The 26,522-nt window shown below is 39.8% G+C and overlaps 1 protein-coding gene across 2 annotated transcripts in view; it reads left to right on the forward strand.

The window, feature by feature from the left end:
• The window catches only part of vopp1 (VOPP1 WW domain binding protein), a 539,003-nt gene that overhangs the window by 466,814 nt on the left and 45,667 nt on the right, over nucleotides 1-26,522 (forward strand). For both annotated transcript variants that reach the window (XM_039753501.1, XM_039753500.1), the window contains exon 4: nucleotides 3,576-3,712. In XM_039753501.1, coding sequence (XP_039609435.1) covers nucleotides 3,576-3,712 — 137 coding nt within the window. The remainder of the gene's footprint in view (nucleotides 1-3,575; nucleotides 3,713-26,522) is intronic.

The following is a 26,522-nucleotide window of genomic DNA, read 5'->3' on the forward strand; positions in this document are numbered from 1 at the left end:
GACTGCAGGTGTTATTTTTTTCCCCTTCGTATTTGCAGGTATAACACTGCTATATTCTCCTGATCACTTCAATATAATGATCAAATCCCTGTTTTCAATTAATGACATGATTAAGCCTTAACACACAAGCTTATATAAATCAATTGACAGCAAAGCAGACTGTACTATACTTATTGTAAAAAAATATATATAAAAGTACTAGGAAGCAAGCATACATGCATGCTGAAGTAAAGGTTGTTCATACATAGCAAGCTGAACATTTCTGTTTTGGCCATACATTCTTTTTTTTCAGTATGATAAAATACCATCCCGCAGTGAGGAAATTTCCAAACTAACTTTCATAAGCAGTGCTCCTCAACCAATAATGTAAAAGCAAAGTTTGCATATGTGCAGAAATTGAAGAGTATATGAAAATCTCCTTGTCTGTCTGCATACATTTCTCTGTCATTGTCATTCTTACATTCTGTATTTTTAACTATGTGCGGCATGTCGATGAGCCATAGTATTAGCTAGCTGCTCAATGGCTCTATATTCAAGCTTGCCTCTCATCGTTGTTTGGCTTGATGCTCATCAGATGTTAACATTCTCTGGAGTTCTTTTTACACCATCATAGTGTACAGCACTATATTTAGTTATCATAATGTTTAGTTTGGTGAGTGGGCAGGGGCACAGCTCAGTTTGTGCAGGCATTTGTCTGTGTTTGTCACATGTACATTCTTTATCCCATACTTGACACTCAGCAAATGGCACTGCTGTTAATCTTCTGCTTTTTCCAATAAGCAGCCTCGGCAATTTGCTTCACATGCAACAAATGTCACTGCTGTTTTTTTGCTTTCTGCCGTGTCACCCTCTCAAGCAGTTTGCCACATGAAGGATGCAAACCCATCAGGACATATCATGTTGTATGTTTTCAATTAAGACCAAGATCAAGGTTCTAGTCCCAGTGGTCATGAGTAAATCACATGACAGATTGTCACAACCCTCAACATTTTATAATAATAATTAAATAATGGAAAGAAAATAAAGATTAATGAATGTATATGAAAGTTTAGCTGAGACACCTAAGTAAACAAATACATTGATGAGCCTTCTGGATGAAAACTGTGATATGTTGTGTCCTCATCATGTTATCAGTGTTGGTGACTCCAAGAATTTTAAAGTTACTGACCAACTCCACATCATTCTTCCAATGCACCTTGGCTTGATTTGATTCCAGTTTCCAGTAGCCTTTCTGGCACCTTGGTTTTGCTGCTATTAAGGAAGAGATTGTTCTCCTGGCACCACTTGGTCAGATGGCAAATTTCTTCTTTGCCTGTGATCATGTCTATGATTGTATTAGTATATTTTGTGATGTAAGTGAAGATGTTTCCAGCAACATGGTGAACAAAGGTGTACAGCAAAGGGTGCAGCACATAATTGTTGTGATTATAGGACTCACACGAATTTCAAAAAAGGCTTCTCCTCAAAAACTCAAATGATGCCTAAAAAAATAAATTAATCCTGGCTGCGACCTTCAAGAAGGAGCCTGCACACACCAAACGATTGAGAACCAGCTGTTGTCCGGTTGTCCAAAACGTTATTGCAGCATCCCAGACCACCCCGTATCTTGCAGTGAGGTCTCAGCCTTTCTTGTCTTTTGACTTGTACTTGATGCTGTTGGTAACTCTAATGTGGCCTGCTACTACAAAACTGAGTTAGAAAATAGACTGTACAAATTCTTATTTCTTTGAAAATAGTTACTTGGTATGCTGCTTGGTTCTGCACTTTGTGGATGAATAAAAACATGACTCAGCAGTGAATGTTTTGTTTTTCACAGCTCGAGTAAACATGATTTACAGTTGCAGACGCAGCAGTTCATTAAGATGGAGGATTCAAATAAACACAAACAAGTTTGAGGATTCAAATAAACACAAACTAGCATTGTAAACATTCTGCTTTTATGAGGACATTTAGAAAAAGAATCATTGCAGAAGCCATTCTGGGGATGGATGCATAACTTTGGCCTAAATGCCACAACAGCACTGTAGACATTGCTTCAATGTATATTTTGAGGAAAAACTGCAAAGAAGTCTAATGAAGCCGGCTGGTAAGCTACATTTCCTGGTTACAATTACATGCAGTTAATGAGGAGTTCTTGCACCTTAGTTGGCCAACACTGGACTAGCTTGACCATAATCTACAGTCAATTAGCAATACATTAAATAAATGCTGTGATTATAAGAATGGCAGTTTTGAAATAAATGTATAATTTTCACAAAATTTAAAAACACTTCTGAAAATATTGTAGATGACAAGAAAATGTGTTGAGTGACTGTGATCATCATTGCTTAGGTAAGATTGCTTTGACAAAAGCTAATTTGAGGGAGCTATTTTTAGCAGTTAATTAAAGCTGTCACAGCAACCTGCTTTTTATTTTTACTATTGAAAGACTGAAAATTCCATAGCTGATTTAGTACAAAATGACCTTGAAAATTGATTTTTCAATCTGAGCGTGAAGTGGAGTAATTACAAATTCACTGACCTAAGCGCAAAGAAGGCGAGGGGTGGTGTTACCGATTTTATGGCTAATGAAGCTGTTGTTCAGATTCCTGTGAAAAATAAAGGTGCAAAGGAGCTCTCGAGTGCTTCAGGTTTATAATTCAATGTTTTGCATGCAGGTCTTAAATGTTTATGTATCTCAGTAGCCCGTACAACTGCATTTAATGTTGATTTGTTTTAGTAAACCAAGAAAAGATAAGACTCATGTCTCTAGCAAATGCAGAGGAAAAAATGAAAACCACAAATTACTGCTATTATGTGGGTGTGAAAGCCATGCTGAAAAAAATGAATTATTGCCAAGAAAATGATTTAACTGAAGCAATTCAGAATTAGAGAATCAATTCAATTATTTAGGTTTTCATAAATCAGCAAATTCCAATGGTGGGATGCAGAAAGTCAATTAGAAAGAAGGTAAGAATGAATTCTGGGAGGGATGCCATCCCACCAGAGGTGGCATAATCAAAAGCATGCTTGCATTGTGCCAGTTCAGAGTCAGTGTGATGTGCACGATGGCAGTGTGATGGCAGAGGAAACCCAACATCCCAGGGAAAACCCACATAGATAAAGGAAGAATGTGCAGTCTCTATATGAACAGTGACTGGGCTGGGCTTTAGAGCCACTCTCTATATGAGATTCTAGTACATTTTTTGTCATTTTACATTTTTGCATGTTTTCATACAATACCTATGGAGTAGTATGTATTATATTCTAAACAGAAGGTCTGCACGTTCAAAAACGGCACATTAAGAACCTTCACCTCATTCAGTGTGCGGTGCTCTGTTATTTAGCACAGGCAGCATTAGAGCTGTTAAGTAACAATAACTGTAAGGCGAGCAGCGCAAAGATAGGTAATTTAGTATTTGATTAAACATAGCAAACAATACTTTATAATGGCCATTACTGTTTTCATTATGTTTTTTAATACTTTCACTGTCCTTTTGGAATTTTATGATTTACTAAAAAAGATGCTTAATTTTAATGGAGCACCTATACCAAGTAAAAAGTGTTTTTGTTTTTTTTTTTATTTCATTTTCTAGGTTGCTTCTCATGATGGGTGTGCTCTTTTGTTGTGGAGCTGGCTTTTTCATCAGAAGGAGGATGTACCCCTCGCCGCTAACAGATGAGCCTTCATTCAATGTTTCATTTACCAGGCAGCCAATCAACACCACACCAAGTAAGACATGCTGCTTTATTACACTTCTTAAATATAATTCAGCTACGGTACAATAGGCAAAGGATAGTTTGGTGCAACAGAGAAACGATGGAAGTTTCATTTTGTAGGTTGTATGCAATTAAAAAGCTGCCTTCTGATGATTAATTTCTCTCCAAAAATATTTCTGTTTTTACTTTATTTGTCAGAGAATTTGTCTGTGTCTAGACCATTGTACTGTGAAATCAGTGTCAGCAGCAGCATAAATATAAAAAAAAATTCACGAAGAATAGTTTGGCATGTAATTGCCACTTCACAGGCACAGTGTAAATTACTTCGTATACTGTGAGATGGCATCTGATCTTACTTTATTTGTTCATTTTTATTGAAATATGTAATTTTGTACTGTAGTAGCAGTGTTTATAATCAGTGTGCTGTAGTTTACAAGTGAGGAGCTTTTTATTATATGGTTAGTGATTCCTGGAAAAGATTACTGCAAGTGAATAGATTGTCCCAAGGCCAGCTGTCCCTTTGCTTTCAAAGTTAGGGATCATCAATCTTGGTTAAATAAAGTCATCTATCTATCTATCTATCTATCTATCTATCTATCTATCTATCTATCTATCTATCTATCTATCTATCTATCTATCTATCTGTCTGTCTGTCTGTCTGTCTGTCTGTCTGTCTGTCTGTCATGAGGATGAGAAGGCTCTACAAGCAACTTAAGTGCAAGATCACCGCCATAGTGCCTAACACAGTTCATGCTATAAAATGCCCTGGCGATGGTAAAATTCCTAGTGACAACAGGTGAGCTATCTCTCAATACTTTGCACGGAGATTATTATACCAAGGTAACAACACAAGTCCTAATGAGTCAGAGATGACATCAAATATTCTTCATAGTTCCTCATGCCATTAGCAAGCAACAGTGAGAGCCAACACAAATTATATGTTCCCATGCACCATGCTTTAAAAGAAGAGTGACATGGAGAATGCCTAGCAATTTTAATGGTTACAAAAATTGCAGGGATACCTGAGACCACTGGGAGGCGCTCAACATTATTACTGGCTTTAGAAATGTCTTTGGGTAACCCTGGAATTACTCCCTAGATGGGGCTTAAGCATTTCTTCCATGGACCAATGTAAGGGTATAAGCACATTTTTAGTTTCCTTCACCACCCTCTGCAATGTTTTATGATTGAGGATGTAGCCAGTGTCAATGGACTCCACTGTGTAGCTGTAGAAGTTTGCACAAATGGAGAAATCCATACTTTTCTCAGATATCTGGGGAAGTGAAGTGAAGTGAAGACACTTGTGAGCTTTAACCATAGGTGAGATTTGTTGTGGCCACTTTCACAGTTTCTCACTGATGTGCACTCCAAAGAACTTAACTGAAGCTGCTCACCCTCTCAGTGGCATCCCATTAAGTATGGATGGAATTTTAGTCTGCCTTGTGCTTCCTGAAGTCTATGATTAGTTGTTTGGTTTTGCTGACCTTAGGTCATTAGGTAGACCTCTTTTCTGTATGCTATCTCATTATGGTTGCTGATCAGGCCTTTGAAGATAGTGGTATTATCAAATTTATTGATGGGTTTGGAGCTATGTTTAACCATGCAGTCATAGGTGAGCAAGGTGTACATAGACGGAGACTCAGCACACTACCCTGTGGAGTGCCTGTATTAAGGGTTAACATGGTAGATGTGATAGTCACTCCAAGGAAACTGAAGCTGCTCACCTTTTCAGTAGCATTCCATCCAATACAGATGGAATGGTGGTGTATCTTCTGCTTTCTGAAGTCTATGACCACCTGCTTAGTTTTGCTGACCATAGAGTCAGCAGGTGGACATTTTCTCCGCAAGCTTTGTGGGTGGTGTTACTACAAGTATAATGATGAGTTTGGAGCTTTGTTTGACCATGCAATCATAGGTGAGCAAGGTGTATATAGAAGGAGGCTCTCAGCACATTTCCCTCTGGTGTGCCTTTATTGGGGGGTCAGTATGGTTGATGTGATGTTCTTCATATGCAAATGCTGAGGTCTGCAAGTTAGGAAGTGCAAAATCCAGTTATAGAATGGGGCACTAAGCCTAACATTTCTACTCTAACTCAAGATAAAACTGGTGGAGAATTATACCTACCAATTTTCAAAAGTTTATTTTGGGCTTTCATACAGTGTTCCTTTTACTCCTGTTCTTGGTTTACCTATCAAGACTAATGTAATGTTGCCTATCTCTGCCAGGGTGTTACTATTTACAGGAAATCAACTGTTAACCAAAAACCCCAAACTTAATAAAATAATTTTAGACACACTAAGAATCTTCAGAAGGTCATAAACTGCGTAAATACTTGTTCGGAATGGCACAAACAAATACCAAATTTTAATAAACTACCTTTATGCATCAAAAAGCAGATTTTTTTCTTTGCTACCTTGGTCTAGAAAAGGTGTGCAAAATCTATTCCAAAATTCTGATTGCGAAAAATATTATACCTGTTTTCCTCATCAAGCAACACTTAATACCCAGAATGATACAATGAAAGCAGGATTTTAGGAATTCTTATAAATGTATGAAAAATAAAAAAATTGAAATTTGAACATGAAATTGAAACTTCTTTTGATCTTTGTTGAGATGTTCCTGCACTTTGTTTGGAGTCCATTGTGGTCAGTTCAATTGGTTGGTCACAATTAGGAAAGGTGCACACCTGTCTATAGAATGTACATCAGAGCCTACACTAAGCCGTGCAGTCGAGTGTGATTGCTTGTCTAGAAGAACACTGCTTCTCAAAGTATATGAAATGATCTTTATGCCAGGTGTGGTAAGCCTGTTTCTGGCTGAGGTGCTGGACCAATTGGCCCTGCAGTGTTCTTTATACTCTTAAGCGTATATACTGTATACACAGGTGCAACCTGAACTTTCCAGTGTAGTGCTGGGACTTGAAGGTGATTGGATGTATTAAAATGAGGACTGCCTGTTGTTGTTTTTTAAATTGTGAGTTACAGTGTTTGCACTTACGATTTTAGCTTTTTTCATGCAGAATACGCACGGCAATGAAGAGGTACAAAAAATTCAGTACCATTTGCTCCCACAAAAATAGCCACATTAATTTAAAAAAACAACAAATGAGATGAATATCAGGAATACATTGTTCACAAGACATTATGCTGAATCTTAATTTTCACCCACTACTAAGGAGAGCAATGCTAAATTTGAAAAAATCACCTTGGAACAGTAAATCGGCAAACATTTTTTCCTGGAGTATGTTAAGTGCTCCAAAAAAAGAATATATACTGATATCAGGTTATTTTGAGGATCATTAAGGATTTTTTATTCCAACAATTCACAATTTCTGAAAAGTATACATTCACTTCCATCATCCACAGACATTAAAAAGGAAAGTCCAATATTTCAACATTGGGGCTCATTGTAATGGTTGCCATGACCAGTACAGATGCTCCAGGTCATTTATAAACCTGATGCTTGCTGCAAATATTATGCTTTATTGGTGTTTTGATACACCAATCTCTCCACAAACAGCTGTTCAATGTCAAAATTCATCTTCCATACCTTTGAAACACAGCACACTTTTTCCTTTGGCTCCAGTAGTCATTGAAAAGAGAGTATCAGTGTAACGATTTTATGAATTGTTGTCACATTTTCTTCTATTTACATTTAAAAATATAGGAAGTAACAAGTGTGGCCAGTAAGGGGTGTCTTCAGATCCCCAAACCTTCAGCACAGTCATTAACACCACTCATGGGTTCAGATAACCTTTCATTTTGAAGACTATACCTTTAATGCACACAGCCAAGTCACAATACACCAATCATTCCTTCCTTTTCTTCTTGTTCTTTTCTCCCAAATTCTACTCCTGACTGTGACCTCCCAAGTGAGATGAGGAGGACCCTTATTGCTGGACCCAGGAGTTCTTTTAGTGCCATGACGTTGCTCATTGGAAGTACCTCCAGGTCAGGCAGAAGCTCCTCCTAGTAGGGACAGCCATTCTCTGCAAATACCCTTGACAATACCCACCTGGACCCAGCAAGGCCGCCTAACAGAACTATAGTTCCCTTTATGCCATGCAGGTGTGCACATTGGTGCTGCGACCTAGCATATTAGGGAAGCATACACTCCTCGTCTTTTGTCATATAGGCAGGCTCTTTTTGCATGAGTGATGACAACAAATGAATGCTTATCCGGAAGAACAATGCATATAATGCAATGAAGAGAAATAAAGAATGAGGGTGTTTTGGACCTCACAAAGGGAAGAAAAGCTTATCTGTCTGATGTCTCATGCTTTACGTACCATGAAAGAATTGAAACAAAATGGCAGGGACTGTGGTTAAACTCACCGTACCTGTTAACACTTTGTACAGTGCCGGCATCATTAGGCAATATGCTACTGGCTGTCCCAAAAAGGATTGAGAATGACTATGTTGGAAGATTGACTTTCAGTCTGTAAATTAGACATGGATGACGATTTTCAGTCACTTAAATTCTGTGGCCGGGTGCAAGAATGACTGTTTGGCAATAAGATGACATACAGAAGAACTAGATGTTGCAGTTTAACTTTGAATAAGAATGGGTACAAAATATTTACTGGATATTTCAAAATGTATTGATGACTTTGGATGCAAGATGGACATTTTAAGTGGATTTTTGCTCATTTTGGGAAAATATGATAGGTTATTTAAAAAGGTATTAGCACACATAAAAAAACAAGCATTGATAGGTGTTGTTGTGAGCCCACACAACAGAAACGGCAAACTCTATCCCCAGTGTTTTTCACACACTGGTAGTTTTTTTTGTACCACCCAGCCCCCCTGAACATGCTTTAATCGATGTTTTTTTCTTAACATATATTTAAATTCATGCTAATTTTTTTAGATTCAAACTTTTGTGATGATTCAGAGTCATAGTCACTCATATAAGCTAATTTACACATCATGCTGTCTGAAAGGCTTGTGCTGTATTTGAGATTTGGAGAAAGAGATATTGTTGTCATGTGGACTTTGTAAACCCCTTTAAGACACTTGTGTTTTCTCAATTTGCTTCATGTTATAACATTTCTGTTTTCTCACCCTCCTTTGCCCCTGAGTTTTTTTGAAGGACCAATAATCCAGAGTACAGTACATCATCAAATAAGCAACATTGCCTTCATATTCAGTTGGCCCCTTTAGTACACACACATAGTCTCCCATGTTACAGCACAGAGAATGATGTTTAATATCATTGTATTGCACAATTTATTGACTGTTCTGAATTGTCTTACTTATAATGTTGCTTGATCATAAAAAGCCCTGTTAATAATAGACATCATTAATTTAAATTCAGTGAAAATAAAGCAAGCTTTTTACACCGTATGTCTGCAATTTAATTTGAATGCTGCAGTTATATACAGCTCCATCCGGTGCTAAAACCGGCCATAAACAGCATAATAAATTTACCAGATGGCAACGTTGAGTCCATCAAACCGAAAAAGTCTGTGAATCAGAGAAAAGTCATTAAAAATGGTGTAATCTGTACCAGGCAGTAGGATGGAGCCAGGAATTGAACTCACAATTATGTAGTTTAATGACCAGTGCCTTAATTAGTACCAGGCTAAATGTAGTTTTAGAAAGCAAGAATAATTAATATATACAAAGGAAATTTCACGTGTAAAAATAAGTCATAAATAACAAAATATTCTCCTATCTAATTTAACATTACAGGGGGTTGAGCCCATCCTAGCAGCTTTGCATTGGGGAAGAAAAATAAGCCACAATATTTAATTTAATAAAAGGGTTTTTTTATTAGTATTAATGCTGATCCAGAACTTTTAACATTAAAGTCCTGAATCAGTATCAATGCTAATAAAAACCTCCTTTTGTTAAATGAAATATTGTAGTTTATTTTTCTTACACAGTTATTGGTTTTAGCAGTGGGATTTAAAGTTAACAGAGCAGAATACAAACTAAACATTCAGAATAGAGAAATATATCCACATAAATGCAATACAAATTGACCATATATTCTTCTATAGCATTTAGCAGCCCTCGAGAGGCAGCAGTTCATCACCGTCCGCCTTAGAATCGCCAATAAACCTAATGTGTGCCGTACATCTTTGGGAAGTGGGAGGAATTCAGGCAGTCACAGGAAGAATCTGCAAACTTCATACAGGTCAGCAAGCAGGCGTGGGGTTCCAGGTCAGGTTACTGGATCGGTGAGGTAGGGGCGAGGGCCACTGCACTGCTCTACCATTCAATACATATGTTTTAGAATATATTTTTATAGAAATTAAAAATAACACTTTAAAGCAGGGATGTCAAACTCAGTTTCTAGATTGTCACAATGGCTACATGGCTTCATTCCAGCAACTTTCTTGATTAGTAATGCATAGTAAAACATTCCCATTATTGTATGGATACTGGTTAAGAATAAATTGGAACATTTAAATTGGAAAAACATTTAGCAGCAGTAATCGGTCACTAATTAAGAAAGTAGCAGGAATGAAAACCTGTAGCCCTGTAAAAACCAGTTTCTTGTTTTTTATTCTGTGAATGAAAGTATGTTTTTAGAAAAATAAATTGGATTTTTTCCCTTCATATATGTGTTTTTAAATTGACTACATGCAACCATTTACAGCAGACTGCCATGCACTGTACACTGAAAACAGAAAAAGGGCCACAGTGGATTGCATTTATTTCATCAGCATATAAGCATGGTGCTTATACTGTATAAGCTATTATTTGATGGTTTATGAGTAGAGTTTTGATGCAAAAATACCATTGTTAGAAGAGTTCATTTGGTTTTTACAAGAGATGTCTTGACATTTTTCATGTTGTGTGATTGTTTTTGGGGATTATGTGTAGTGTTTTGAAAAAAATAGCCATAGTTTCAGAAATTATGTGTAAGCATTCAGAAAAAAACTGCAAAACATCCTGCTTCTGTGTTACTGTAGCTTGAAATACAGTATCTCAAGGTATAGTCATTCAATTTCTCGGCTTTCCTCATCATATTTTCCAATCAAATATAATAAACTGTAAAGTTAGTTTGGTAAAGTGGCTCACCTATATAGCCTTACCTTCAAAAGGTCAGTCTGCCTGGTGCCATTTTTCAGTAAGGAGGTGCCTGACTACACATGGCTGCTATCTTGGAAGAGGGCCTATGTGATGCCTACAGTAGTTTGCTTCATAATTTCACAGATAACTTCCTCCCTCCAATTGAAATAAAAGCATCATGGACCAATAAACCAATCTTTTGTATCTCTCACCTATCACATCTTCCTCATTCTGATTTTCATTTGGATTGGACTGCTGCTTCTGGAGGTCACAATGTTCATGATTCCTGTATTTAGCCTATTTTTAGTTGCTTCATTTACAAGATTTACAGATTTGACTTACAAGTGAGTCTCCAGTAATTGTGATTACACAGATAAAAACGAACAAATAAAACCCAAGCATTTACTTTTTGACTGAATTTCAGTTTATCTCCATGTAGCAACTTCCACTTTTTACTTCAGCTGCAGTCTAGTTTTGATTCAGCTAATTGTGTGTCAGCTGAGGGAATAATAATGCATACTATAGATGTCATCACAATTTTCAATCATTTTGTGTTTTCATGCATATGTTTCACTGAATGTCACCAGGAGACACTGATCTCTCACTGAGCTCATTCAGCAGCTAGCTATCTAACTGAGGGGTACAACCTGCTGCATGCAATTCACAGAGTTCTACGTACGCAGTACAGTAATCCCTCCTCGATCGCGGGGGTTGCGTTCCAGACCCCCCCGTGATAGGTGAAAATCCGCGAAGTAGAAACCATATGTTTGTATGGTTATTTTTATATATTTTAAGCCCTTATAAACTCTCCCACACTGTTTATAAATATTCCCCGCAGAGTTATACAGCATATTCCCTTTGTATTCTCTTAGATATTAGGTAAGATTCATTGAAATTATGTATATAAACACACTGTTTATATACAGTAAAACCTAAATATTATTTTAAAGATATTGAGTGTCTCCGATATCGCATATGTTACAGCCATTACGATAGACAGGCCACCAGAAATAAATACGTACAATGCAAGAAAAATAGTATACAGTAAATGTGTGTACAGTGACACTAAACGTACGTACAAATACTAAGCACTGAAAGAAGAAAATTAATTATGGTTACTCACCAACAATGACACGATGACTTGTCCGATAACAATGCGTTTAATTTTACTGCACAACAAAGGAGAGCATTAAAGCCCTTGTAAAGGAGCCACTTCAGGCGATTGTGTAGCACTGCCGTTGTTCTTCTTCTGGCAGTCTTCAATTCAAATCCCTAAAGCAGATTCCATCCAGACTACTGCCTTATTACATCCACGAACAACTCGTTTTGCACCCTGGTTAAAAGGACACTGTGGCCGTAGATCTTATATTCCTTTCCTACTTTATAAATAAAAAGAATCGTAGCCTTCAACAAATCCAAAACGTTTACCTTTTCGGCAATCATTAACATCTTCTTCTTGCTCTTGGGCACGGCCCCTGAAGCAGTAGCAGATCGTTTTGGAGCCATAATGAAGGGCTTGACTATGCACAAAGATAAACACAAAAGAGCACAACTCTTTATACAGCGAAACACGTTGATGCTGAATGAGCGAGATGAGACTTCCTGGTTAACACTGCATTCAGCACGCTGGAACTCAACTGCGTGCTCTGATTGGTTAGCTTCTTAGTCAGGAGAACCTAACTGCGTGCTCTGATTGGTTAGCTTCTCAGCCATCCGCCAATAGCGTCCCTTGTATGAAATTAACTGGGCAAACCAACTGAGGAAGCATGTACAGGAAGTAAAAAGACACATTGTCCAGAACCATGAAGCAGCGAAAAATCCAGCGTTATATATTTAGTTATGCTTTCATATAAAATCCGCAATAGAGTGAAGCCGCGAAAGTCGAAGCGCGATATAGATAGGGATTACTGTACATCTGTTGTCATCTCAGGGAGTACAACTGCTGGGAAGGGTGAGGTAACACTTTTAGCAATTCCATGGTGAAACAGCACATCTCTACTGAGGGATCAAACAGTTAGTGGTGGGTTTTCATGCCATCATCATTCCTTCTCCAACTACAACTGCTCTTGGTCAGTGATTGATCAACACCTACTCATCTTTAAATTGTGGTTGCTTATCATTGTATGCGACTGTGTTCTGGTCAGATGAGATTTTAAAGGAGCCTAGTCTGCTGTCTGATAGCATCTAATTTATGGAACTTTGTGTGAGTTTATTCTGATTTATAAAATGAAATAAACATGTTATCTGCTATAAAAGAAAGACTGAAGATAGAAGAGGTTTTGAAAGCAATTTTACATGATAGAAGCAATGATTCTTAGGCTCAGTTGTTCTTATTTGGAAAGCAAAACTGTAGTGGTCATTGAAGTAAATTCCCACCAGCAACTGGAAATTGAACACATTTTTATTTTTGCTATTTGGCCTTCCCTTGTTTTTCTTTATTATTTCTCCAGTTTTTCACATTATTTGTGATTACTTTCATTACTGGCGATGTTACAGTTATTGTATTTAATCCAACTATTCATGCTGTGCTCCTGTTTGTTTTCATTCCTTAACATATGAGCTTACATTTTGAATGAATCATACAGAAGATTTACTGAAATTTATGAGACCAGCAGAAAAAATATGAATATGAAAATTTCCTAACTAATTTTTTCTTGGATGCCCCTGGCATAGATATTATTGTGAATTTCAGCTATTTAGGGTCTTTTTCCAATACATTTGTCAATAAAATGGTCATTTAGTGAAGCATATAATAGAAGATGATGTGTTTGTCTAAAAATGCTTAAGACAAAGAAGATGACCAAGAATGATTAGTAACAAAGATTTGAAAGAAAAGACTGGTCAGTTGGAGCTGAGTGACATAGGCATACCAAGAAGGATAAAATGGACAGGACAAGTGTGGCGCATGGATGACTCAAGGACACCAAAATGGATTCCGGTAGGAAGGAGAAAAGCAGGAATTCCAAGAAAGAGGTACAAAGATATGGTGATAGAGGAAGCAAGCGGCAGAAGAGCAATAGGAAGAAACCTGGAGGAAGTGACACAAGATAGAGAGAAGTGGACAAAGCTTTATAACAGATGACAGAATCATGGCTAACAAACTAACATTTTAGAACAATATTTTTTGAAAATGTGTTTTATTGTACACCTAACAGTAATGACCCTATAAACCTGTGATTTGCTGTATGTTTTTTGTACTAAAAGACTAAAGCTAATAACTACATAATGTTTCTTTGTGACACTATGAAAATTTACAGTGTGCCACAAGTCTGAATTTCACTCCCAATATGTGCTTCACCATTTTGGCTGGAACAACACACTATTGAATAATACACTATAGCTTGCTTTTCTGCAATTCGAGCACGTTATGTCTTCTACTGCCCAGTTTCCTTGTTTATTATTAGTTTTGTATCCACAATAGCCACAACCCTCTGAGGCATTGTTTTCTCTGCCCACCACAGTAACTCTTAGCGTGTGAGTTAAGTTTAGTTGCCTGCTTTGTTGCTTCCTTATCCACTGTATTCCTTGCTGGGTAAACCGCCATGTTCTGTTCTAATCTGTACTTGTGCTAACTAACAAGGGCTGACTATAACAATTGCTTTGCCAAGTTCAGTCCCTACACTGAGCCGTCATCTCTCACTCTCTCATTCTTTGAGAAGACAGTTAGAGTATGCAGACACTAACCACCTCCTAACTCCTTTCACTATTAATCTACAAGCTCTCTAAGGCAATGTACACATTACCATTCTGTTTAACAATGCAGACATTAGACACTGTTTTCACCTTTCATCCACACTAACCACAGTGACCCCTGAAAATGGACACTTGAAAATTAACCCTTGAAAAAAGATACCTTTGAAAATGCTCTCCAGAAAAGTATATTTCTAAAATCACCAGCACAGTATTACAGTGTAGATGGGTGAAATTGGAGCGTTTTGAAAACACAAGAATTCTAATCATGCTCTGATTGTTTCATGCTTATTATGTGGTTCTTCCCTGAGTGGATCCTGCTAATTACAATGTCTCATCCCTTGATTGGCCACAAGATTTCAATCCAATAGAGCACCTTTGGGATATGGTGGAACAGAAGATTCATGGATTTGAAGCACACATCTGCAACAATACCGTAATGGTGTAATGTGAATATGTACCAAAATCCCTGAGGAATGTTTCCACCAGAATATTGTTGAATCTATGCCATGAAGAATTACAGCTGTTCTAAAGGCAAAAGGTGGTCCAACTGGGTATATGTATGTTGCCCTTTTAAACCCAACAGACAGACTCTCAGGACACAGGGTAAAGGTACTAAGAAGTGTTTTAATATTTTTCTTCTTTAAATAGTGATTCTCTAGCGCCACAGCCACAAGTAAACACAAGTAAATCACTTAATGAACACAATTCTCTCCTCCACACCTCCCAGCAAGCTCTGTCTTATACCTCCCAACTCCGGCTGGCTTGCTGGGTTTCCATCATTCCTTTACATAGTCCTTGACCCGGAAGTGCTTCTGTCCTTCCGACCATGTGACTGGCTAGGTCTTCTGGGTCTAATGAAGACATGTTTTTTTTTCTTCAGCCCGGAAGTACTTTGGGGCTTCCATCCTAATGACTGCCTCATACTTCCGGCTATAGGGAAAGGATGAGTCCCCAGGTCCTTCGACAGCTCCCCCTGGTGACACCCACAGCACCCAACAGGGCTGAGAAAACAAACTCCAAGTCCCAGGATGCCCTGCGGGAATCCAGGGCAGCGCTACACTCCAGGGGAGCTGCCATCTAGCGTTTTGGGGGAGGCAGTGTCCCCCCATCCTTTCATGCCGGCCGTACATCACTCTATATATATATATTCTAGCCATGGTACCTGTCATAATTAGAATAATAATTAATTTAAAAATATTTGCTATCTTTTGTCCTATGTGTACTTTCTTCCATCCTTCTGTATTTACATGTGTCTCAATGTTTCTTCACTGGCACTCCCTCTCTCAAACATGTTTCCATAAAGCCTGTTTCTCATTATTTTCATGGTGTTATCCTCCCCTTCTGTTCAGTTTTATGCTTTGCATCTTTGAAGGTGACTCTTTCAGCTTGTGCCTTTACTGTTACTTGTGCATCTCACACTTGCACTTCTTTGTTGAGTCCCTAAAACCAAACTTATCAATCACATTCCTTTGTGGGACTGGACACACAGACCTTAGTGCTTTATTTTATATATATTTGTTGTCATTTCTATATGGTGTGACAGAAATGTTTGCAATACTCCTGCATTTTGAATTGTTTGATTTGTAATTTCAAACTGTGAAGCAGAGGGTTACATCAAGGTAAAATGTGTCTTTGTTTCAAACACTATAGAGGGCACTGATATATATTTTGTGGAAACTAGGACACAGGCAGAGACATGAGATAGCACACAACACACATTTAGTCAACTGGGAAGCACTTTTCTTGCTCCACCCAGTAGCACAACACAAACAAACAGAACCAAAACCCAGTCCTTTTCTTCTCTCTTTCTCTGCCTCCTCTCCCAGCAAGCTTTGTCCACCTCCTCCCGCCTCTGGCTCCTCAAGTAGTGGCAGCTGACTCCTTTTATAGGACACCCAGAAGCACTACCACTGTCCAATGAGCTTGGCAAATGTCCAGGTGCCCCCGGCAGTGGCCACGAGCCCTAGAAGAGTTGAGCTTCTATGCTTCAAACCCCTAACCCTACAGCAAGCCAGTGGGGCTGCCCTCTAATGTTCCGGGAGAGATAGTGTCCAGAATAAGCTCTCTGCCCTCTCTGTCATTCCATTATCAAGAAGTCCCGGCCAGGTGAGGGCCCTGGTGGTCTCCCACAGTATTTATATATATGTGTGTGTGTGTGTGTTGTAAAATGACACAAAGAATTGGAATACCATCTTGGTAACCCTATATAATTTAACAGTTTGCGAAGATTAAACACACAATTAGTTGCAGTGATGTCTTTACAAACACAAGTCAAAACAGAACTGAAGTAGGTAACTGGTTTGCCGGTTTATGAAGGAAGATGGTAGGAAGGGTCGGGTCCAGGAGGATGGACACCAGAGATGAGATCATTGATGGTAGGGACGTCAATCAGCCAGTCTACAGCGGGAGCGTGAAAGGATCACAAAAGAGTAAATTTCATTTACTAGAGGTGTCTCACATCTGCATACGCATGATATGAGTTTATATATATATATATATATATATATATATATATATATATATATATATATATATATATATATATATGTATATACATATACAGTATATACATGTATATAAAACAGTTTTACTGCCTTAGAATGATATTCACTACAGAAGCAAGCTCTATAAACTAAAGGCTGTGCAAAAAAGATTTTTATAATCTCTTTGTTTGCTTTTCACTGTTAATGAGTAATGTTGTAAGTAAATTGCCACATGACAGATCATTTGGCAAGTCATAGAGCCCAAAGGGCATTTGAAAAACGTATTAGGCATATTAGTGTGAGGATAATGACCATATTTCTATAGGCACATCATGCTTTGATGAGTTTAAGAGTTAATCCATTTTCCTTCAGTGAATTTTAATTTGATCAAAAACGCTTCTAGTTAATATAGTCATGTTCTGACTTACAGCATCATTTGGGACGGGCCACTTGGCTGTATGTCAGTCACAAAGTGTGCATGTCATTGCAATTGAGACTCTGTGGGTCTGGTGGGGGTCACTAATATTTATAATTTAAAGGATAGCATTGGTATTTTTCAAGTCAGGCATTTCTTCACAAACATGGTCTATATGCATTTGCCATGTGAAATTCTGTTCTAATGAATGTATTTGGTAAGGTTTTAATATTCTTCTCTATGATCCATACCGCTCATTGTGACATTTACATTTATTTACTTGGCAGAGGCTTTTATCCAAAGCGACATACAAAAGAGGTAAACATACACAGAGGTGGCAGACACTGTTCCCTGACAGATCTGAGTGGGTGAGGAGGAGTATAGGACTTGGCCAGTGTCTCCATATAGTCAGATGCTGACCCAATGACTACTCTGTAGGCAAACATCAGGGATTTGAAATTAATGTGTGCTGCTACAGGGAGCCAATGAAGCGACCTGAAGAGAGGAGTGATATGTGCCTGTGTCAAATGGTTAAATACAAGATGGGCCACTGAATTTGGCACCACCTGCAGCTGCTTGATAGCTTGTGTGGGTACTCCTGCCAGCAATGAGTTTCAGTAGTCCAGATGCAACAAGACCAAAGCCTGGACCAGAAATTGTGCTTCATACTGTCAGATAAGGTCTGATCTTGCGGATGTCTTATAACGTAAACCTGTATGAATAAGAAACAGTAAAAATGTGGTTAGAAAAAGATGGCGCTCATCAATCACCACCCCCAAGAATGAGTACTGAGTACTTAGCAGGGGTTAGCTATAGTGAGCCAAGCTATACAGGGAGTTGAACAGACTGGCTGGCTGGAATCACAAGAAGATTGTTTTTCGCCAGGATGAGCAGTAGATGGTGGTCCTTCATCCAGGTTGAGATATCAGTAAGACATGCAGAGACTCTAGCTGATACCATATTGTCGTCCAGAGGGAACAACAGGTACAACTGTGTATCATCAGCATAACAATGATAAGAAAAACCATGGAACTGGATGATTGAGCCCAATGAGGTGGTATACAGAAAGAAAAGTATAGGATACAGCACTGATCCTTGGGGTACACCAGTGCATGTCTGGTATGCCACTGACAACTCTCCTCACCTGGGGCCTCATGTATAAACGGTGCATACGCACAGAAACATTGCGTAAGAACTTTTCCACGTTCAAATCGCGATGTATAAAACCTACACTTGGCGTAAATCCACGCACTTTTCCACGGTACCTCATACCTTGTCATACGCAAGTTCTCCGCTCGGTTTTGCAGACTGGCGGCACCCAGCGTCAAAGCAGTGCTACTGTTCCTGTGTGGTTACACCTTATTTTCCTGACGCGGCTTTATAAATACACCGAAACTAACCGCATATTGTTTATTAGTGTAATGCATCTGATTGTAATTAACTTGTAACAATATAATGGTAGAGGGAACAGCCATAGTATTCCAAATACCATAACTGCTTTAGCGTTGTTACTCTCACTTCTTCTTCTTCTTCTTTCAGCTCCTCTTGTTAGGAGTTGCCACAGCGGATCATCTTTTTCAATATTTCTCTCACTGCACCACTCGGAGTATTTATATCACTGTATCTGAGTGTGAATCACAGCAGCAGCTGATCGGAAAGGGAATTATCGGTATACAGCTTCAAGGACACGCTGTCTCAGTCACTGCAAAATGTTTTAAAGCCTTTCCTGTACGGACCTCGCGGTTCAGAAACAGAAACGATATCATTTATAAGGTGAAATTCAGCAAAATATGTTTATTAAATTATACAGATAAAACTTTAACTTCATTTAAATAATCTATATTCTTCACTGGGAGTGTCGTTAAGGGTAGAATAATTATACATGTACTACGAAGATATTTCAATGTTCTTTAAACGTTTTGAAGAATCTGCGTTAAGCTTACAGATGGCTTAACGTCTATTACAGAGCTGATTGTATGGCGATCGGTTACTTGGGGAAAAAAAAGCACCGACTGCAGTGATGGCTACGCCAATATATATTGAATATAAAACAGAAAGAGAAAATAATAACACAGCTAAAAACACAGCGACAAATTTCGGCAAAAGTTAAATGCTTGTGTCATGAGCACGAGGCGGCTATGCTAGCTAAGCTACCTTACTGACATTGGCGGGCGAAGGAGCCACCGATTCTTCCTCTGCCCAGTGCCACCACAAGCCTAGAGCCGCCCCTGATTGTACTGCTGCAATAAATTATTTCATCGAAGTGAAACACGTGTTTAATAACGTGCTTTAACTCCTATCATCATGAAAATGATATCACGTATACATCTCAGTATTTTAATTATTCAGAGAACTGTAATATTACGAATGTAATTGATTCTGTGTCCAGTTGGAGGAGGAGAGCCGGTTTAAAAAGCAAGTAGTGATTCACACACATAGAGCACATAGAAGATCAAATACAAAACAAAGCATTTAACGTGCTACTTTAATTACGATGTGATTTGAGAAACTGGTTAATTAAACGATTTTAAGATGAAGTTTATGATTTTCTACTTTAATGACAAAATAAACTACGTGATTAAAGTGGAAATGTCGAGATTGAAGTTGACATTTCGTGCTTTTTCCTCACTGTGTGCCTTTTTTCTCTGTACCCTAATAAGCTTTCATATAACACTCAGACAGTGGGCTTACAACTCGGCTTTTCACGGCGACTTTGATATGTGACTTCTTTTTTATTTCCGGCACTGCGCGATTTTGTGAACGTGAGCTTTCAAGTTTCTCCAACACGCTATGTCACTCGATCAACTTCCTTTTGTTGATTATACCACGGTTTATTTGAACAAATAGTATGTTTTTCATTTGCCTCCACTTGGTATTCGCTGAAATTCTTATATTTTCCCCGTGCTTTTCCCATTGTCTTTTCACAGAAGGCTGCGCTTAAGGGCGATTTATATTGATTTGCATATTCAAATAGGCGTAATTCTGGGAGGATTTGGGGTGTTACATAATGCGCGTGCACGAGCGTTAGTTTTCACGCTGATCGGGATTTATGTAGCAGAAGAACGTGGAAGTTGGAGTACGCACAGATTCCTGTATCTGGATTTTTCTGTGCGTAAACACATTTCGGCTTTTGTGCTTACGCCATGTTATAGTGCGAGTTCTACGCATGGCGTTATACATGAGGCCCCTGGACATTCTGTAGGATCTGCCCGAGATACAAGACTGAAACCATCTGAGACCAGTCCCAATGATGCCAGTGTTAGAGAGGGTTGCAAGTAGGATGTAATGGTTGACCATGTTGAAGGCAGAGTAGAGATTTAGCAGGATCAAGACCGATTATGATATTAGCTCTAGCAAGGCATAGCTAATCAACCACAATTAGCAGAGTCATCTCATTCAAGTGGTTCCTCTTGAAGCCGGACTGGTTGGTAACAAGCAATCCATTCTGTACAAGTAAGGAAGAGACCTGGTTAGAAACAGCACATTGTTTTGGAAAGAAAGGAAAGGAGAGAGACAGGCTTATAATTGCTAGCTGGGATGGATTGAGTGTTGGCATTTTGAGAAGTGGAGTTATCAGAGTGTGATTGAAGATGGCAGGAAATGTGCCTGAGCTGAGCGAGGTGTTAATGATGTATATAATTACAGGAATGAGTGGAGTGATTGGGGAGAAGGTCAGAAACATCAGTGTCAGAGAGAATGTGGAGAATGTTGAGTGATGCTTGGGAGGAGGCATAATGGATGGCAGCAAGGGTGACAACTGACTGCTGATAACAGCCACCCTATCCTGAAAAATGGTGGCAAAGTCATCAGCAGACAAGGAGGTTGGTGGAGGAGGTTAAAAGTGAAGAACAGAGAGTGTGTGTCCATGCTGCTTTTAATTCTAGGCTAATAGAACCTTACCTTAGCATTGGTGGTGGCAGAACAGAAGAAAAGGATGCAAGAAGGGATAAATCCTTAGGCAAGCTTGCCTGAGCTTTTGATTTCCTCAATTTCCTTTTGGTTGTCCTGAGCTCAGTCCATTGATTGCAGAGTGCTTTGGAAAGTCAGGAACAGAAGGGATCTATCACATCCAGGCCTGAAAAAGAGAGGACAAACATTATCAAGACAGGAGGACAGAGTTGAGCATAGGGTGTCTGTGGCAGTATTGGTGTTGAGAGAGGAGAAGTGTCAGAAGGAGGAAGAACAGAGGAGACTTTGGAAGATAAATGGATGGGAAAGAGGGAGCAGAGATGTTTGCAGAAGGATACAGTGGGGAGCGAAGATTGAGAAGAGGGAAACAGTAGAGACAACTGAATGAAAAAGTGGTCAGATGTGTGTTGAAGAGTGACAGATGCATTTGCAGGAGTTCAGTTGAATGAGAGAATAAGGTCAAGCAGATTACCAACCTTGAAGAAAGAAGAGTGAGAAAGTCAGCAGCAGGAGGATTGGTGGACATTCAGGTCCCCGAGAATTAGAAGTGGGCTTCCGTCATCTGGGAGGGAAGTGAGCAGTTCATCCAGCTCATCAAAAGAGACTCAGAGAAAACCTGGAGGGGATAAACAACAACAATGGTTAAATTAATTTTAGAGGAGACGGTAATAGCATGGCATTCAAAAGTAGTGAAGTTGCATACATTACCCAGGATGGTGTAGTTCCAGCTCTTAGATGTAAAAGTACTTGTCCCCCACCCTTACCAGTGAAGTGGTAGGAGTGGGAGAAGTCGAAGGCAGAGGAAAGTGCTGTCTGTGTTACCGTGTTTTTCCAGTTGAATCCATGTCTCTTTCAAAGCAACCACTTGGAGACACTTCTGGGTGGTGAAAGCTGGAATAAAGTCTGCTTTGTTGACCACAGACTGGCAGTTCCACAAGCCAAAGGTGAAGAGAGTATCTGACGCAGCAGACAAAGGTTGTCTGGGTTTCTCCCTCTCCTGGGAGCAAGAGAAACGTCTTGTGTTAGTAACAGGAATGTATTGTTGACACATGCTGAAGACATCTTTGAAAGGAAAGCAAAACGCAGTATCTTGGTCAAATAGGAGTGTCCGTCTCTTTTTTAAGCACCAGGGTGCGGGGCAAGATATTTTTTTTAATTTATATAAAGCTCTGGTAATGCTATTGTTTAGGTACTGCAAAAATGCATCTATTTCTCATTTACTCTTACGGAACAAGACTTTTATAAACACTTCTTTGGGTTTCATAACACTTATAAAACATCAGATAAGTTATTTTTCTCTGTGCAGTGTGGCATATTGACATGATGGTAAAATTACTTGTCAATATGAAGAGAAATGTGTCTCAGTTAAGCCACCTCAGACCACTCCAAAGTGAAGTTTTATTATTTTATTAATTTTATTATTGAAGTTTTATATGACATGCGACATGACATGAGAGTATGGCGGCGCCCGTGCAGGCTGCGGCTTACAGAGCTCCCGAGTCCGCAGTGTTTAGTGTTAATCTTTGTTCGTCTTTGTTAACTAGTATAAGTAGAAAAGTAGATTTAAGTGATAGTAGTACGCAGACATACATTTACGAGCGGCAAATCCTGCTAGATTTCCAAAGAAACTGCGCCGAAATACCCAGTGAGGTGACTGAGACGCTCCGCAGCCTTTGCTTACTTCGGCAGCCTGAGAAGCTGAGTTGGCGAAAACGCAAGCGCAGAGATCGGAAACAGAAACGAGGTAAACGCGGCGGTGTTCGCACAAGGCTAAAAACTAACCCCACCAGACCTGCGATACCGTCTATTCTGCTTGCGAACGTCCGATCGCTGGACAACAAGCTGGATTATATAAAGCTGCAGCGGGCCAAGCAGTGGGAAATGAGAGACTGCTGCATCTTTATTTTCACTGAGACATGGCTCCAGGAAAACATTGCAGACTCGGCAATCCAGCTAGACGGACTGACCATCTTCCGAGCGGACAGAGACGCCTCTTTGTCCGGTAAGACCAGGGGCGGACTGTGTGTTTATGTGAACAGAGAGTGGTGTACGAACGCTGCCTCAGTTGCGCGACACTGTTCCCCGCTGATAGAGGTTTTATCAGTAAGGTGTCGGCCTTTCTACCTGCCGAGGGAATACAGTTGCGTGATGGTGGTGGCGGTCTACCTCCCGCCTAGCGCAAATGCTAACCAGGCGCTAGCGGAACTCTACGAGATCATCAGCAAACTGCAAACGACGCACCCCGAGGCATTTTTCATTATTGCTGGAGACTTCAATCATGCCAACTTGAAGTCATTTCTCCCAAAATTCTCCCAGAATGTGAACTTTGCAACTAGAGGGGGAAGCTGTCTGGACAATGTTTACAGCGCTCCTGACGCCTACAAGGCACTACCCCACCCTCACCTGGGCTGTTCAGATCATATCAGCGTTTTATGGTTCCTGCATACAAGTCCCTGCTGAAGCGCACTAAACCAGCCCGCAAGAGCATCAGAGTGTGGCAGGTTGGTGCGGTTTCAGCTCTCCAAGACTGCTTCAATTGACAGACTGGGACATTTTCAGAGAGGCTGCTATGGATGGTGACTCCATCAATCTGGAGGAGTACACAGACTCTGTGACTGGCTACATCTCCAAATGCATAGAGGATGTTACTGTTACCAAGGATGTTACCACTAGAGCCAACCAAAAGCCCTGGATGACAAGAGAAGTGCACAAGCTGCTCAAGATCAGAAATGCAGCCTTCAGATCTGGAGACAAGGCCGCCCTTAGGGTGACCAGAGCCAACCTGTCTCGTGCTATAAGGAGAGCTAAGTGGGCATACGCGCAGAAGATCAACAAACAATTCAGCAGCACCAGAGACACACGTCGTATGTGGCAGGGTGTTCAGGCAATTACAAACTACAAGCCCAATCCACACAGCAGTGATGGTGATGCCTCCCTTCCAGATGAGCTGAACAACTTCTTTGCACGGTTTGAGGCACAGAACAAAGAGCCTGCGAGAAAAGCAACACCTCCCTCCACTGACCAAGCACTCTGTCTCTCCATAACAGATGTGAGGAGGACTCTATCCAGAGTCAATCCAAGGAAGGCTGCAGGACCTGACAACATACCTGGTCTTGTGCTCAAAGAATGTGCAAGTCAACTGGCTGGTGTCCTCACAGACATCTTCAACACATCTCTGAGCCAGTCGTCAGTCCCAACATGCTTCAAGTCGACCACCATCATACCAGTGCCAAAGAAGTCATCAGTGACATGCCTGAATGACTACCGACCAGTTGCACTCACACCAATCATAATGAAGTGCTTGAAAGGTTAGTCATGTCACACATAAAGACTAATCTCCCTGCCTCCCTTGACCCTCTTCAGTTTGCATACCGCTCAAACAGGTCAACTGAGGATGCCATATGCTCTGCCCTTCACATCTCCCTGACACATCTGGATAAAAAGACACATATGTCAGGATGCTATTCATAGACTTTAGCTCTGCCTTCAACACAATCATCCCTCCAAAGCTGGTTGTAAAACTGAGCAGGTTGGGCCTAAACACCACCCTCTGCAATTGGATCCTGGACTTCTTGACAGAGAGGCCCCAGTCAGTTCGGATGGGCTACAACACTTCCAGCATCATCACACTGAGCACTGGAGCACCGCAGGGCTGTGTGCTTAGTCCACTGCTCTTCACCCTGCTGACTCACGACTGCACAGCCACGCACAACACCAATCACATCATCAAGTTTGCGGATGATACGACGGTGCTGGGACTGATAAGCAGGGATGATGAAAGAGCATACAGAGATGAGGTGAAATGGCTGTCCGCATGGTGTGAAGACAACAATCTATCTCTCAATGTCGACAAAACAAAAGAGATAATCGTGGACTTCAGAAAATCACGTCCTGCCCACATCCCGCTCAGCATCAACGGTTTAGATGTGGAGATTGTTAGGAGTACCAAGTTCCTCGGTGTGCACTTAACTGAGGAACTTACGTGGACACATAACACCTCATCACTAATCAAGAAAGCCCAGCAGAGACTACACTTCCTGAGGCGGCTGAATCAAGCACGTCTTCCCCCTTCCATCCTCACCATGTTCTACAGAGGCATCATAGAGAGTGTCCTGACCAGCTGCATCACTGTCTGGTATGGCAACTGCAACATATCCGACCAAGCGCCTGCAAAGGATAGTGAAGACAGCAGAGAACATTATTGGGGTGCCTCTCCCTTCACTACAAGACATATTTTACAAGCGCTGTGTCGAAAGGCCTGCAGCATTGTGCAGGACCCCTTACACCCCTCACATGGACTTTTCACACTTCTGCCATCCAAGAGAAGATATTGCAGCATCAAAGCCAAATCTGCGAGGCTGCAGGAGAGTTTTTACCCCCAAGCTGTTAGACTCCTTAACACCAGGCTGCCCCCTGGGACCTTCCACACGGCCTCAACCTCCTCTACAAAACAGAACTTTTATACATGAAAACCACTATCCTGCAAAGAACTGAAAATCTCATACTGACCTCTAAGGATTTATGAAACATTCTGACCTGTCATTGTTTACACACGTCTTAAACAACTATTATCATACACTGATAATTTCTGTATTATCTATATCTATTATTTATTATTTATTTACTTATTATATTACATATCTTACACATCAATATTGCTGCTACTTGTTTGTCCTATCTTTGCACAATGTCTTGTCTTGTTTGTTTGTGTTTTAATTATAAATTTTAAAATTTTTATTCTATTTTTAATTTACTATTTGCACATCATGTTGTTACACTGTGGACCCTGAGCTTCGCAATTTCGTCTATCTGTATACTTGTATATGGTTGAGATGACAATAAAGTTCGCTTTGACTTTGACTTTGATTAGTAGTTAATGTTTTATAGATGAACAAACACTTTAATGATGGTTTTTGATATGAAGACACAAGGAATTGTTTGTTAAGGTTGTGTTACATAATGGATGCATTTTTGCTGTACGTAAACTAACGTGTGACAAAAGCATTACTTTAGAACACAATTTTGCATAGCAAATGCATATATACTATATTTGTGATGTAAGAACTTTTACTTAAAAAATTGTGAACCTATCCTTTAACTGCCAGTACAGAGTAGCACAAACAAATATTCGAGTCTTTGTGCCCGCATGTTGTGTCGGTGTAAGCTAGTAATTCTCAACCACTGGGTCGCAATCTTGGGTACTGCCGGTGGGTCACAAGATAATGAGTGTGTCACAATAGGTCACCTAAGCAATCAACAGCAATGCGCGATATGTTTCCCCATTTCTAAGTGAGTTCATTT

This window comes from Polypterus senegalus, chromosome 5 (assembly GCF_016835505.1).
Source record: "Polypterus senegalus isolate Bchr_013 chromosome 5, ASM1683550v1, whole genome shotgun sequence".
Classification (NCBI taxonomy): Eukaryota; Metazoa; Chordata; class Cladistia; order Polypteriformes; family Polypteridae; genus Polypterus; species Polypterus senegalus.